The sequence below is a fragment of the Trachypithecus francoisi genome, unplaced genomic scaffold, assembly GCF_009764315.1.
Source record: "Trachypithecus francoisi isolate TF-2019V2 unplaced genomic scaffold, Tfra_2.0 Lachesis_group20, whole genome shotgun sequence".
In the NCBI taxonomy this organism is placed as follows: Eukaryota; Metazoa; Chordata; class Mammalia; order Primates; family Cercopithecidae; genus Trachypithecus; species Trachypithecus francoisi.
The window spans coordinates 67,526,832-67,540,912 of record NW_022681466.1 but is presented as its reverse complement, the minus strand read 5'-3'; the positions used below and the strand labels follow the sequence as shown (position 1 = coordinate 67,540,912).

Sequence of the window (14,081 nt, the reverse complement as noted above, 5' to 3'; positions counted from 1 at the left end):
AGGGCCAGGGATGGAAGTGACCTCCCAGGAGTCCCACCAGGGACAGGATGGGTCAAGGGCAACCCAGAGACCTCCAGGATGTGAGGGGACATCAAAGTGAGGATAGGACAAGAATCCTCCAACTGGAGAAGCTGAGAAATCTCCTGTCAGCTCAAAAGTCTCCTCCTCCTCTGAGAGGTCTTCTGAGAGACCAGGGCCCTAACACCTTGAGAATCTGGGACACCCCACCCCACCTTAGAAGAAGATACACACAAACAAGAATAATTCTTTTTTATTTTATTTTATTTTATTGAGTCAAAGTCTCTCTGTTGCCCAGACTGGAGTGCAGTGGCACAATCTTGGCTCACTGCAACCTCCACCTCCTGGGTTCAAGCGATTCTCCTGCCTCAGCCTCCCTGGTAGCTGGGACTACAGGCATGCATCACCACGCTGCCCCACTAATTTTTGTATTTTTAGTAGAGACGGGGTTTCACCATGTTGGCCAGGATGGTCTCGATCTCTTGACCTCATGATCCGCCTGCCTTGGCCTCCCAAAGTGCTGGGAATTACAGGCGTGAGCCACCGTGCCTGGCCCAACAGGAATAATTCTAAGAAGTTTGGGGACAGGTGACTAAGAACCCCTAAGAAGAGATCATGCTGTTTCTTCCATTGCTTTCTGTATGTATCCTTATATCCTTTCCCGGAATGCCTTTCCCCCTGTGACCACCAGGTGGACTCCTAATTTGCAAAATAAAAAGCAAGAAAACCTGACTAAGTATGTTTTTGGTTTGTTTGTTTGTTTGTTTTGAGACCAAGTCTCACTCTGTTGCCCAGGCTGCAGTGCTGTGGTGCCACCTCGGCTCATGGCAACCTCTGCCTCCTGGGTTCAAGCAACTCTCTTCCCTCAACCTCCCGAGTAGCTGGGATTATAGGCGCTCGCCCCCACGCCTGGCTAATTTGTATATTTTTAGCAGAGACAGGGTGTTGCCTTGTTAGCCAGGCTGACCCCAGGTAATCCGTCCACCTTGGCCTCCCAAAGTGCTGGGATTACAGGCGTGAGCCACCATGCCCAGCCTAAAAATGCCTGGCTAAATGTGTTAGGGGGCCACAACCCCTGATTTACCTGCCCCTCATACACACTCCTTTGTTTATTCAATATCTGTTTATTTAGCAATAATATGTTTTGGCTTAAGCAATAGTCCAAGTGCTGTAAGCAAGAAAAACAAGGCCCCTGTCATCAGAGCTCACATTCCAGCGGGGGAGACAGAGGATAAATTCTCCCCCAGTGGACCTTGAGCTGTGTGAAGGCACTTTTGTATTCTTGAAGCCTAGTACATGAGGAAGTACTTAACGAAGGTTGGTGCAATGAATGATTGAAGAGCCAATCTGGAGTTTTGAAATGTAAACCACAAAAATGCAAAAGGATAAAGCCTGATGTGTATATACAATTGCGAGAGGTCATGTATCCAGTACGATTGTGAGAGGTCATGTATCCAGGGCAAGACGAAGTCCCCTGGGGATAAGATAGATAATTTAGAAGTGGGTGTTCCCAGCTGGGATCTGTGACTCACGCCTGTAATCCCAGCACTTCGGGAGGCCGAGGCAGACGGATCACAAGGTCAGGGGTTTCACACCAGCCTGGCCAGTATGGTGAAACCCCGTCTCTACTAAAAATACAAAAATTAGCTGGCACTCTCCAGCCTGGGTGACAGAGCGAGACTTTGTCTCAAAAAAAAAAAAAAAGAGAGAGAGAGAAGTGGGTGTTCCCTGGATTCCAGAGGTGTGCGATGCTTGAACTTGATATTTATAGGGCAATTGTGGTCAGCTTTTCCATTTAGTGTTTTCACATACATTATCATTTAATCCACACATGAGGCTTGCAAAGTACCTATTATTATCCTCAATTTACAGTGGAGAGAACTCAAGACCAGAGTGAATTAGGGCCCACACCACTGCTCAGTAGGGGAGCTGTTCTGGCCCCTGCCTCTCTTCTCAGTACTCAGAGTGCCTCTTACTACAGCTGGCCCTACAGGGAAGGGAAAGGCACTGATCTGTCACTGCTATCGAATCCCCCAAATTCCCTTCACCCGGTTCCTCGCACCCGGGGTAGCTGCCGTTTGGGGCGAAGGGCACAGGGGAAGGGGCCTTAGTAGGTTATTTATTAACCCTTTGCCCCTCAGGGCACCACGGGCTACTCTCCCCTCCTGGAGGTGGAGGGACACTTACTGGCTAGGGGCTGATAAGGGGGCGGTGGTCCCAGTAGCAGGCATGGGGGTGGCGGTGCGGCCCCCAGCCCTGCGGCACTGGTTCAGCCACTCAGTTCCTCTCACTATCTTCGCGCTGCTGCTGCTTTATCTCAGTGCTCGGAGCCTAGGTGAGCTGTCCCTTCCCTCACCTGCTCCGGGAGGAACCCCGAGTCCAGGCCCTCAGGACTCAAGCCTCTTCCTCTAGCCCTCACCGCTCCTCTTCTGCTGTCCCCAGGCGCCCGCTCGGGCTGCGGACCCGGGGCATAGGCCTGCGTTCCGTGGGGAACGCGCCCTTCCAGGTACGCTTGGCGCAGGGCTGGGCGCGGGAGCTCCAGGAGGGACCAGAACAGGGGGATATGGAGCCAGGCTGAGGGTCCCCTCTCCCGTCGGAAGCTGAGCGCACAGCAGAAGAGCCACCAGCTAAACCTTCGGAACAATTTCTTCAAGGCGGAATCTGCTCCCACCTCTTCCCATCGTGTCTCCCCACCACGTCCGGCAGGAGTCGGGACCCCTGGAGGCCCCGGAGAGGAAACAGCCTCCGTGTCTGGCCCCTCGGGGGACGCTGGGCCGTATGATGAGGCCGTTCCACGCCAGCCTGAAATCCGAAAGGGATATGAGGCTGTCGCCGTACCTGGCGGGATGGAGGGCACTAGTCGAGTGAGTGGCCTCCCGCCCCCCAGCCGGTCCCCGCCTCCTTGGCGGCTACATCGCCATTCTCTCAAAGCATCTGGCCCGCAGGTTCCTGCCTCCCCTCGGTTCAGTCTTCGCCTTCGCCACTAGGGAGGCCTTCACCAAGGTGACAGCTCTGGAGGCTCTGGTGCACGACCCGGACGCGGAGCACTACTCGTCGCTGGCGGCCCTGGCGGCATGGGAGCACTGGGCGGGACTGCTGGAGCAGCTGGGGGCGGCCACCCAGGACCCGGCCCGGAGCTCGGGCTCTCGCACGCTGCTCCTGCAGCACCGTGCGCTGCGCTGGTCCCAGCTCTGCCTCCACCGCGTGGCGACCGGCGCGCTGGGAGGCCCGGACCCGGGAGTGCAGTGCAGCGACGCCTACCGCGCAGCCCTGGGTTCGCATCACCCCTGGCTGGTCCGTCAGGCGGTCCGCCTCGCCTTCCTAGCCTTCCCGGGTCGCCGCCGCCTGCTGGAGCTGGCGTGTCCTGGAACCACCCAGGCAGAGGCACGGGCCGCGCTGGTCCGGGCCGCCGGCACCCTGGAGGACGTCTACAACCGTACCCAGAGCCTGCTGGCCGAGCGCGGCCTGCTCCAGCTGACCTAGGACGGCGGCTGCGGGGACCGGCGGGAACGGAGCGGATCGCCTGGGGTGTGGCCGCGCAGACCGGGGTCAGCCCCGCAGCCCGCGCTGCGGCCGCCTCCGTATCCCGCCTCTTCCGTGACGTCGCGGCGGCGAGGGCTGCCCCCGGCAGGGAATGGCGTTGAGCTCCCTCTGTTCGCAGTCTCGGAAAGACGGGAGGAGCTGTGAGGAATAAAAAGTATTTGGCAGCATCGACGTAGGGCGTTTTGTGTGATGACGACAGGCGCTTAAGGGAAATAAAAAACGAATGTGAGAAGATGTGTCATCTCTGTTCCCGGCAGTCGAGAGACTCACGCTTCCCCGGCCTATCGCAGTCACTCCCGTGGCTTTGGTTGCCAACCACACGCTGAGTCTCCAGCTCAGACTTCTTCTCCCTGAGCTTCACCCCTGTGCAGCCAAGTATACAGCAAGCATCCTGCACACTCCATAGACACTGCAAATGCAACACGTCCAACACTAGTCCCACCACCATCCCCCCAAGAACTGCACCTTCTCCTGTGTGCCCTGTCTCTGTGAATAAACGGCACCCTCACCCTTCAGCTACCCAAGCGCACACCAAGCAGCTGCTCAGCTCCACACGGCCACTCCCGCAGTGAACATGAAAGACCCTACCATTTCATACACTGATAACTCCCAAATCACCACTTCAATCTACTTTCTCCTGGACTCCAGAATCCTACATATATGATTGCCTATTAGGTATTTCCACTTGGATGTCAATTCGTCACAGCAAACCTACCATGTCCAACACTAAGCTCCAATACGCCCTCCCCACGAAAATTCTCCCTCCATAGTCTTTGCTGGCTCAGTGAATGACACTGCCATTCTTTCAGGTCCTCAAACCAAAAACCTCCTCATCCAGACCCTCCTGGGGTTTTGTTTGTTTGTTTGTTTTCTGAGATGTCCACTGCATTGCAGCCTGCGCGATGGGAGCGAGACTCCTTCTCAAATAAATAAATAAATAACAATCAACAGTCAGGCGCAGTGGCTCAGGCCTGTAATCTCAGCACTTTGGGAGGCTGAGGCGAGTGGATCACCTGAGGTCAGCAGTCCGAGACTAGCCTGGCCAACATGGCGAAACCCTGTCTCTACTAAAAATACAAAAATGAGGCCAGGCGCGGTGGCTCACGCCTGTAATCCCAGCACTTTGGGAGGCCGAGGGGGGCGGATCACAAGGTCAGGAGATCGAGACCATCCTGGCTAACACGATGAAACCCTGTCTCTACTAATAATACAAAAAATTAGCCAGACGTGCTGGTGGGCACCTGTAGTCCCAGCTACTTGGGAGGCTGAGGCAGGAGAATGGTGTGAACCTGGGAGGCAGAGCTTGCAAAGAGCAGAGATCCCGCCACTGCACTCCAGCCTGGGTGACAGAGCAAGACTCCATCTCAAAAATATATATATATACAAAAATTAGCCGGGCACAGTGGCGTGTGCCTGAATCCCAACACTTTGGGAGGAGAATCGCTGGAATCTGGGAGGCAGAGGCTGCAGTGAGCCAAGATCGCGCCACTGCACTCCAGCCTGGGCAACAGAGCAAGACTCTGTCTCAAAAAACAAAAAACAAAACAAACAAAAAAAAACCACACACACAAAAAACAAAAACAATCAACAAATTAGGAATAGAGGAGAACTTCCCTGCTTAGGCATCTATGAAAAACCAAGCTAACAGCACTGTCAATGATGAAAGACTTTTCCCTAAGATTTTACCCTAAAATGAGAAACAAGACAAAGATGTCTGTTTTTGCCAATCTATTTATCATTGTACTGAAGTAACTCGCCAGAGCAACTGGGCAAGATAATGAAATAAAAGGTATCCAGGTTGGAAAGGAAGAGATAAAACTATCTCCATTTACAGATGATATGATGGTTTATGTAGGAAAACCCTAAAGAATATAGACACAAACTATTAGAACTAATAAATGACCCAGCACGGTGGCTCATGCCTGTAATCCCAACACTTTGGGAGGCTGAGGCGGACAGATCACGAGGTCAGGAGATCGAGATCAGCCTGACCAACATGGTGAAACTCCGTCTCTACTAAAAACACAAAAATTAGCCGGGCATGGTGGTGTGCACAGAACTGCTTGAACCCAGGAGGCAGAAGTTGCAGTGAGCTGGGATTGCACCACTGCACTCCAGCCTGGGCAACAGAGTAAGACTCTGTCTCGAAAACAAAAAACAAAAAAGAACTAATAAATGGTTCAATGAAGTTGCAGAATACAATATCAAAACCAAAATCAGTTGTATTTCTATGTACTAGCAATGAACAATTCAAAAATGAAATTAAGAAGACAACATCACTTATAATAGCATCAAAAAGAATAAAATACTTGGGAACAAATTTAACCAAAGAAATGCAAGACCTACGTGTCAAAAACTATAAACACTGTTAAAAGAAATTAAGGAAGACCTGAATAAATGAAAAAAAAAAAAAAACAGGTTATGAAAAGAAGACATTTTAAGTTGGCAATACTCCACAAATTGATTAAGTACATTCCCTAACAAAATTCCAACAGCCTTTTCTGCAGAAATGGACAGCGAATCCTAAAATCCCAATGGAGATGCAAAGAATCCAGAAAAGGCAAAATAATCTTGAAAAGGAAGAAAAAGTTGGAGGATTCACATTTCCTGAATCTATAAATTACTACATTCAAAAACTGGATAATGGTTATAGTTGTGCCAGGCGTAATGGCTCATGCCTATAATCCCAGCACTTTGGGAGCTGAGGTGGGTGGATCACGAGGTCAGGAGTTTGAGACCAACCTGGCCAACATGGCGAAACCCCATCTCTACTAAAAATATAAAAATTACCCAGGCGTGGTGGCAGGCGCCTGTAATCCCAGCTACTCAGGAGGCTGAGGCAGGAGAATCGCTTGAACCGGGAGGGAGGTGGAGGCTGCAGTGAGCCGAGATCGTGCCATTGCACTCCAGCCTGGGTGACAAGAGCAAGACTCCGTCTCAAAAAATAAATAAATAAATGGTTATAGTTGTACAATATTGTGGATGTACTAAATAACACTGAATTGTACACCGTAAAATAATTTTGTTATGTGAATTTTACCTCAATTTTGAAAAAAGTACTACAGGCCGGGCACGGTGGCTCACGTCTGTAATCCCAGCACTTTGGGAGGCTGAGGCAGACAGATCACTAGGTCAGGAGTTCGAGACCAGCCTGGCCAATATGGTGAAACCCTGTCTCTACTAAAATTACAAAAATTAGCCAGGCGTGGCAACAGGCTCCTGTAGTCCCAGCTACTTGGGAGGCTGAGGCAGAAGAATTGCTTGAACCTGTGAGGTGGAGGTTGCAGTAAGCCAAGATCACGCCACTGCTCTCCAGCCTGCGCAACAGAGTGAGACTCTGTCAAAAAAAAAAAAAACAGGTTATGAAAAGAAGACATTTTAAGTTGGCAATACTCCACAAATTGATTAAGTACATTCCCTAACAAAATTCCAACAGCCTTTTCTGCAGAAATGGACAGCGAATCCTAAAATCCCAATGGAGATGCAAAGAATCCAGAAAAGGCAAAATAATCTTGAAAAGGAAGAAAAAGTTGGAGGATTCACATTTCCTGAATCTATAAATTACTACATTCAAAAACTGGATAATGGTTATAGTTGTGCCAGGCGTAATGGCTCATGCCTATAATCCCAGCACTTTGGGAGCTGAGGGGGTGGATCACGAGGTCAGGAGTTTGAGACCAACCTGGCCAACATGGCGAAACCCCATCTCTACTAAAAATATAAAAATTACCCAGGCGTGGTGGCAGGCGCCTGTAATCCCAGCTACTCAGGAGGCTGAGGCAGGAGAATCGCTTGAACCCGGGAGGGAGGTGGAGGCTGCAGTGAGCCGAGATCGTGCCATTGCACTCCAGCCTGGGTGACAAGAGCAAGACTCCGTCTCAAAAAATAAATAAATAAATGGTTATAGTTGTACAATATTGTGGATGTACTAAATAACACTGAATTGTACACCGTAAAATAATTTTGTTATGTGAATTTTACCTCAATTTTGAAAAAAGTACTACAGGCCGGGCACGGTGGCTCACGTCTGTAATCCCAGCACTTTGGGAGGCTGAGGCAGACAGATCACTAGGTCAGGAGTTCGAGACCAGCCTGGCCAATATGGTGAAACCCTGTCTCTACTAAAATTACAAAAATTAGCCAGGCGTGGCAACAGGCTCCTGTAGTCCCAGCTACTTGGGAGGCTGAGGCAGAAGAATTGCTTGAACCTGTGAGGTGGAGGTTGCAGTAAGCCAAGATCACGCCACTGCTCTCCAGCCTGCGCAACAGAGTGAGACTCTGTCAAAAAAAAAAAAAAAAAAAAAAAAACAGACAGAAAGAAAGAAATAAAAGAAAGGAAAGAAGGAAGGAAGGAAGGAAGGAAGGAAGAAGGAAGGAAAGAAAGATGTACTACAAAGCTACAGTAATCGAGACAAAATGATACTGGCATAAGAACAGACATATAGATCAATGAAACAAAACTGAGAATCCAGAAATAAGTCCATATATGTATGGTCAATTGATTTTTAACATGAGTGCCCAGATCATTCAATGGGGAGACAGTCTTTTCAACAAATGGTGCTGGAACAACTAACTGGCTATCCATATGCAAAAGAATGGATTTGGACTTCTACTTCACATCACATACCAAAATTAACTCAAAATGGACCACAGACCTAAAAATGTAAGAGCCGGCACTATAAACTTTCATGCTTCTAAGAACACCAATGAAGGACATGAAAAGACAATCCAATGGGAGAAAATATTTTCAAATCACGTATCTGATAAGTTTCTAGTATCTAGAATATTAAAAAGGACTCTTACAACTCAACAATAAAAAAAAAAAAAAACAGCCGGGCGCGGTGGCTCAAGCCTGTAATCCCAGCACTTTGGGAGGCCGAGACGGGCGGATCACGAGGTCAGGAGATCGAGACCATCCTGGCTAACACGGTGAAACCCCGTCTCTACTGAAAATACAAAAAACTAGCCGGGCGAGGTGGCGGGCGCCTGTAGTCCCAGCTACTGGGGAGGCTGAGGCAGGAGAATGGCATGAACCTGGGAGGCGGAGCTTGCAGTGAGCCAAGATTGCCTCACTGCACTCCAGCCTGGGCGACAGAGGGAGACTCCATCTCAAAAAAGAAAAGAAAAGAAAAAGAAAATCACAAGGTACCACTTCACACCCACTAGAATGGCTATAACTAAAATAATGCACAATAACAAGTGTTGGTGAGGATGTGGAGAAATTGGAACCCTCATACATGGCTTGTAGGGATGTAAAATGGTGCAGTTTCTGTGGAAAACAGCTTGTCAGTTGCTCAAAATGTTAAACATACAGTTATAGAACCCATAAATTCCTCTGCCAGCATATACTCCTAAGTATATAACTAAAAGAAATGAAAACATGGTGTGGTCACTTTAACCCAAAGACTCTTAGGTTTATTTTGTGGGCCTTTTGGCCTGCAGCTCCATAAGATCGGCAGGGCGCAAGCCACTAGGACGGTTTTTTGTTTTGTTTTTGTTTTTGTTTTTTTTGAGACAGAGTCTTGCTCTGTCGCTCAGGCTGGAGACAGTGCCGTGATCTCGGCTCACTGCATCCTCCGCCTCCTGGGCTCAAGCGATTCTCCTGCCTCAGCCTCCCCAGTAGCTGGGATTACAGGCGCACCCCACCACACCCGGCTAATTGTTGTATGTTTTAGTAGAGACGGAGTTTAACCATGTTGGCCAGGCTGGTCTTGAACTCCTAACCTCATGATCCGCCCGCCTCGGCCTCCCAAAGTGCTGGGATTACAGGTGTGAGATACCGAGCCCGGCCAGGACTTTTTTTTTTTTTAAGACTTTCTTGTGTTTGTTGCTTGCCACGCTGCCATCAAGTGCTCACTGTCGCAAAAGAACCGTCCCCATGCATTACTGTACTTTTCTTTTCCCTTCTGCCGTCAACCTCGTAGTAGCTTCGCTCCCAGAAGGCCTTAAAGCGCGACCGAAGAGCGTGACAGAGCGCTTTACGACAGTTGCTTTGAGGCAGTACCGGAGGAGAAATATGGCGGCCACCCTACTAGCTGCTCGGGGAGCCGGGCCGGCACCGGCTTGGGGGCCGGAGGCCTTCACCCCAGACTGGGAAAGCCGAGAAGTCTCCACTGGGGTGAGGAAGGACTCAGGGTTCATAGGATGTGCACAAGGCCTGACGCGATGGGAAGATAAAGACTGAGTGGGGTTGAGAGATCTGGCAGGGGCGCAGGGGAGGTAGAATGTGTTGTACTCCAGGAATGGGGTGAGGCACTCCTAGGATGGTGGAGTGGTGCGGTAGCTTCGTAGTAGGAGGTGGAGGGTGGGCTGAAATGTGGAATTCTGGAATCCTGCGAGGCTAGTGAAGATCCTGGGCTTAAGTCCGGGATGAGTCTTTTGGGATTTGAGGGTTGGCATTCTGGTATTCTGCGGGGTACTGAGGCCCCTGTAAGATTTGAAAATGGTTCAGCGACGCACAGATTTTGTATTTTGGGAACTAGGTAGAGAGACCATTGAGGTTTGTGTATGCTGGAGAATGTGGACTCACTCCTTTTTCCCTTTTCCCAGACTACTATTATGGCCGTGCAATTTGACGGGGGCGTGGTTCTGGGGGCAGACTCCAGAACAACCACTGGGTGAGCTCAGGACAGATTTGTGAAAGGTCTTCCCACCTTCCTTTTCCTTTCCTGCCTGCCAGCCCACCCTAATCCTCCACAGACCACTGTGGGAAGAGAGGTTTCTTCTCTCTCTGGAGATTAAGATTTGTCCCAGCTTTTATTACTTTAAGTTCCCCTCACTCTTTAGGGGAATCCTTACGAAAGTCTGTTCTCCAGTCTGCTTCAGTTTGGATGAGAATAAGCAATACTGGAGGCCAGGCACGGTGGCTCACCCCTGTATTCCCAGCACTTTGGGAGGCCGAGACGGGTGGATCACCTGAGGTCAGGAGTTCAAGACCAGCCTGGCCAACATGGCGAAACCCCGTCTCTACTAAAAAAATACAAAAATTAGCCGGGCATGGCGGCTCACGCCTGCAGTCCCAGCTACTTGGGAGGCTAAGGCTAGAGAATTGCTTGGACCCAGGAGGCGGAGGCTGCAGTGAGCAGAGATCGCGTCACTGCACTCCAGCCTGGGCAACAGAGCGAGACTCCATCTCAAAGAAAAAGGAAAAACAGGCAATACTGGACATCCTATCCCTGAGCCCTAAGAGAGTGGGTAGTGATGGGATGGAGGTGGAAGACAGGTGGGCTCCTTTCCTCACTATTCTGCCATCCTGCAGGTCCTACATCGCCAATCGAGTGACTGACAAGCTGACTCCTATTCACGACCACATTTTCTGCTGTCGCTCAGGCTCAGCTGCTGATACCCAGGCAGTAGCTGATGCTGTCACTTACCAGCTTGGTTTCCACAGGTGCTTGTGGGCAGGGAAGGGGCAAGTATCTGAAGGGAGTTGGAAGCTGAGGATCTAAATGGCCTGACTTCTAGGTCCTGAAACTTTCTCTGTGACTTCTCTGACCCTCTAGCATTGAACTGAATGAGCCTCCACTGGTCCACACAGCAGCCAGCCTCTTTAAGGAGATGTGTTACCGATACCGAGAAGACCTGATGGCGGGAATCATCATCGCAGGCTGGGACCCTCAAGAAGGAGGGCAGGTCAGATCCCCACCCCCGACCAGAGCACACTTGAGCCAGGCCTTTTATCCTCTCCCCAACCATTTTATTTTTCTTTCCAGTCTCTACCTCACTTATTCTTACTATTAACGTTCCTCAGACCAATAGAATGGACAGGTGAACGTACATGTATTGGAGGGAGGATACGACTGGTAACTCTTCTCCTTCTATCTGGCAGGTGTACTCAGTGCCTATGGGGGGTATGATGGTAAGGCAGTCCTTTGCCATTGGAGGCTCTGGGAGCTCCTACATCTATGGCTATGTGGATGCTACCTACCGGGAAGGCATGACCAAGGAGGAGTGTCTACAATTCACTGCCAATGGTGAGGGCTTAGGCTCCTGGGCCTGTGAGCTTCAACCCCCAACTACCCAAGCTAGGCCAACATTCCTCATTCCTTGCAGTGATCCCAGCATCTGACTCTGAACCCAGCTTTCTCCTTTTATCCACAGCTCTCGCTTTGGCCATGGAGCGGGATGGCTCCAGTGGAGGAGTGATCCGCCTGGCAGCCATTGCAGAGTCAGGGGTAGAGCGGCAAGTACTTTTGGGAGACCAGATACCCAAATTCGCCATTGCCACTTTACCGCCCCCCTGAATCCTGGGATTCTAGTATACAATAAGAGATACCCCGTACTAATGCAAAATTTAATAAAGTTTGTCACAGAGAATCTTTATACTTTGGGGTTCTTTTTTTTTGACTTCAAGCTTGAATTTGGCCCATTCCTATTTGTATAAACCATTGCACTGAACTCAGAGCGAGTTGGAGAGGAAATGAAAGGAGTTTATGAATGCTTGATTCCCCAATAAACTTTTACATGGGTGGTTTTCAAACCTCTTCTCCAAACCACCTTCCCCCAAACTTTATTTCTCCCACCATATCCAGGTCCTTGAACCACTGGATTGTGGTTGGTGTTGGGGGTACCAGCAACACCTGCTCCCTGTTCAACCCCAAGGTGGAACTCGGAATTCTGACTAAAACTGGAGTCACCTTCCTCAGCCTGCTTCCTGCCAGTCACCATGGGTGACTACTGCTCCTAAGTCCACAAAGAGCAGCTTCCTCCAGCCCAGCCTCCTGGTCCCCTCTCTCCACACTGAACCTCTATCACCTCACCTTGTGATCAGTGGGAGCACTGTGACTTCCTTGGCTTTTGGGAGAAAGGTGGGCCTTGTTTGCAAATGGAATTTAGGATGACTGTTGAGTAGGAGAACACAGCCACCAGGAGTGCTTTTGGCCAGCTCTGGAAGCCACCATTCCCATGGTGGGGGGTGTGATCAGCCCCTTGGATGAGAGGCTGAAAATGAACTCTGAACTCTGGCCCCTCCAAAGCTGTCCCCATTCAAGCCAGGGACATAAAGGAGCTTGATAGCTGGGACTACGGGTATGTGCCACCTCACCTCAGGCCTAATTTTATTATGTATTTTTTAGAGACAGAGTCTCACTCTGTCACCCAGGCAGCAGTGTCACTGTCATAGCTCACTGTAACCTCAAACTCCTAGGCTTAAGTGATTCTCCTGCCTCAGCCTACCAATGTGCTGGGATTACAGGCATGAGCCACTGTGCCTAGCCTTTTTTTTTTTTTTTTTGAGACGGAGTTTTGCTCTGTTGCCCAGGCTGGAGTGCAGTGGCCTGGTCTCAGTTCACTACAACCTCCGCCACCTGGTTTCCAGCGATTCTCCTGTCTCGGCCTCCCAAGTAGGTGGGATTACAGGCGCATGCCACCGTACCCAGCTAGTTTTTGTATTTTTAGTAGAGATGGGGTTTCACCATATTGCCCAGGCTGGTCTGGAACTTCTGACCTTGTGATCTACCTGCCTCGGCCTCCCAAAGTGCTGGGATTACAGGCGTGAGCCACCACAGCTGGCCTTTTTTTTTTTTTTTTTTTTTTTGAGACGGGGTTTCATTCTTATTGCCCAGACTGGAATGCAATGGCGTGATCTCAGCTCACCACAACCTGCACATCCCGGGTTCAAGTGATTCTCCTGTCTCAGCCTCTTAAGTAGCTGGGATTACAGGCATGCACCACCATGCCCAGCTAATTTTGTATTTTTAGTAGAGACAGAGTTTCTCCACGTTGGTCAGGCTGGTCTCAAACTCCCAACCTCAAGTGATCCACCCTCCTCAGCCTTGCAATTTTTTTTTTTTTAAGACGGAGTCTGGGCCGGGCGTGGTGGCTCAAGCCTGTAATCCCAGCGCTTTGGGAGGCCGAGACGGGCGGATCACGAGGTCAGGAGATTGAGACCATCCTGGCTAACCCGATGAAACCCCGTCTCTACTAAAAAATACAAAACAACCAGCCGGGCGAGGTGGCGTGCGCCTGTAGTCCCAGCTACTGGGGAGGCTGAGGCAGGAGAATGGCGTAAACCCGGGAGGCGGAGCTTGCAGTGAGCCAAGATCCGGCCACTATACTCCAGCCTGGGCGACAGAGCGAGACTCCATCTCAAAAAAAAAATAAAAATAAAAAAAAGACGGAGTCTGGCTCTGTCCCCCAGGCTGGAGTGCAGTGGTGCGATCTCAACTCACTGCAACCTCTACCTCCTGGGTTCAGGCAATTCTCCTGTGTCAGCCTCCTGAGTAGCTGGGATTACAGGCGTCCACCACCACGCCTGGCTAATTTTTTTGTATTTTTAATAGAGACGGGGTTTCACCATGTTGGCCAGGCTGGTCTCGAACTCCTGCCTGGGCCTCCCAAAGTGTTGGGATTATGGGTGTGAGCCACCACGCCCGGCCTAAAATTCATTTTTTAGAGCAGTTTTAGGTTCACAGCAAAATGGAGTAGAAAATACAGATATTTCCCATGTGCTCCTCTCCCCACGTGGGCAGCCTCCCTCACTGTCAACATTCTGCACCAGAGATGGCCATTTGTTGGAACTA

General features: G+C 50.3%; 2 protein-coding genes across 3 annotated transcripts; both read left to right on the top strand.

Moving 5' to 3' along the window:
* Window positions 1–1,731: 1,731 nt before the first annotated feature.
* On the top strand, window positions 1,732–4,027 carry GLTPD2 (glycolipid transfer protein domain containing 2). The gene is given in 4 exon segments (XM_033184997.1): window positions 1,732–2,386; window positions 2,389–2,520; window positions 2,711–2,882; window positions 2,964–4,027. Coding segments are annotated over 4 exon segments (981 nt in total). The 5' UTR covers window positions 1,732–2,247; the 3' UTR covers window positions 3,502–4,027.
* Window positions 4,028–9,522: 5,495 nt separating this feature from the next.
* PSMB6 (proteasome 20S subunit beta 6) lies at window positions 9,523–11,883 on the top strand. Of its 2 annotated transcripts, none has more exons than XM_033184995.1 (6): window positions 9,523–9,679; window positions 10,111–10,178; window positions 10,820–10,951; window positions 11,064–11,193; window positions 11,390–11,534; window positions 11,662–11,883. In XM_033184995.1, exons 1-6 carry the CDS (start codon window positions 9,578–9,580, stop codon window positions 11,802–11,804), a joined length of 720 nt encoding a protein of 239 aa, XP_033040886.1. In that variant the 5' UTR covers window positions 9,523–9,577; the 3' UTR covers window positions 11,805–11,883. The 2 variants fall into 2 exon arrangements, with proteins under 2 accessions (XP_033040886.1, XP_033040887.1); XM_033184996.1 differs by having other exon boundaries at window positions 11,642–11,706.
* The last annotated feature ends 2,198 nt before the right edge of the window (window positions 11,884–14,081 follow it).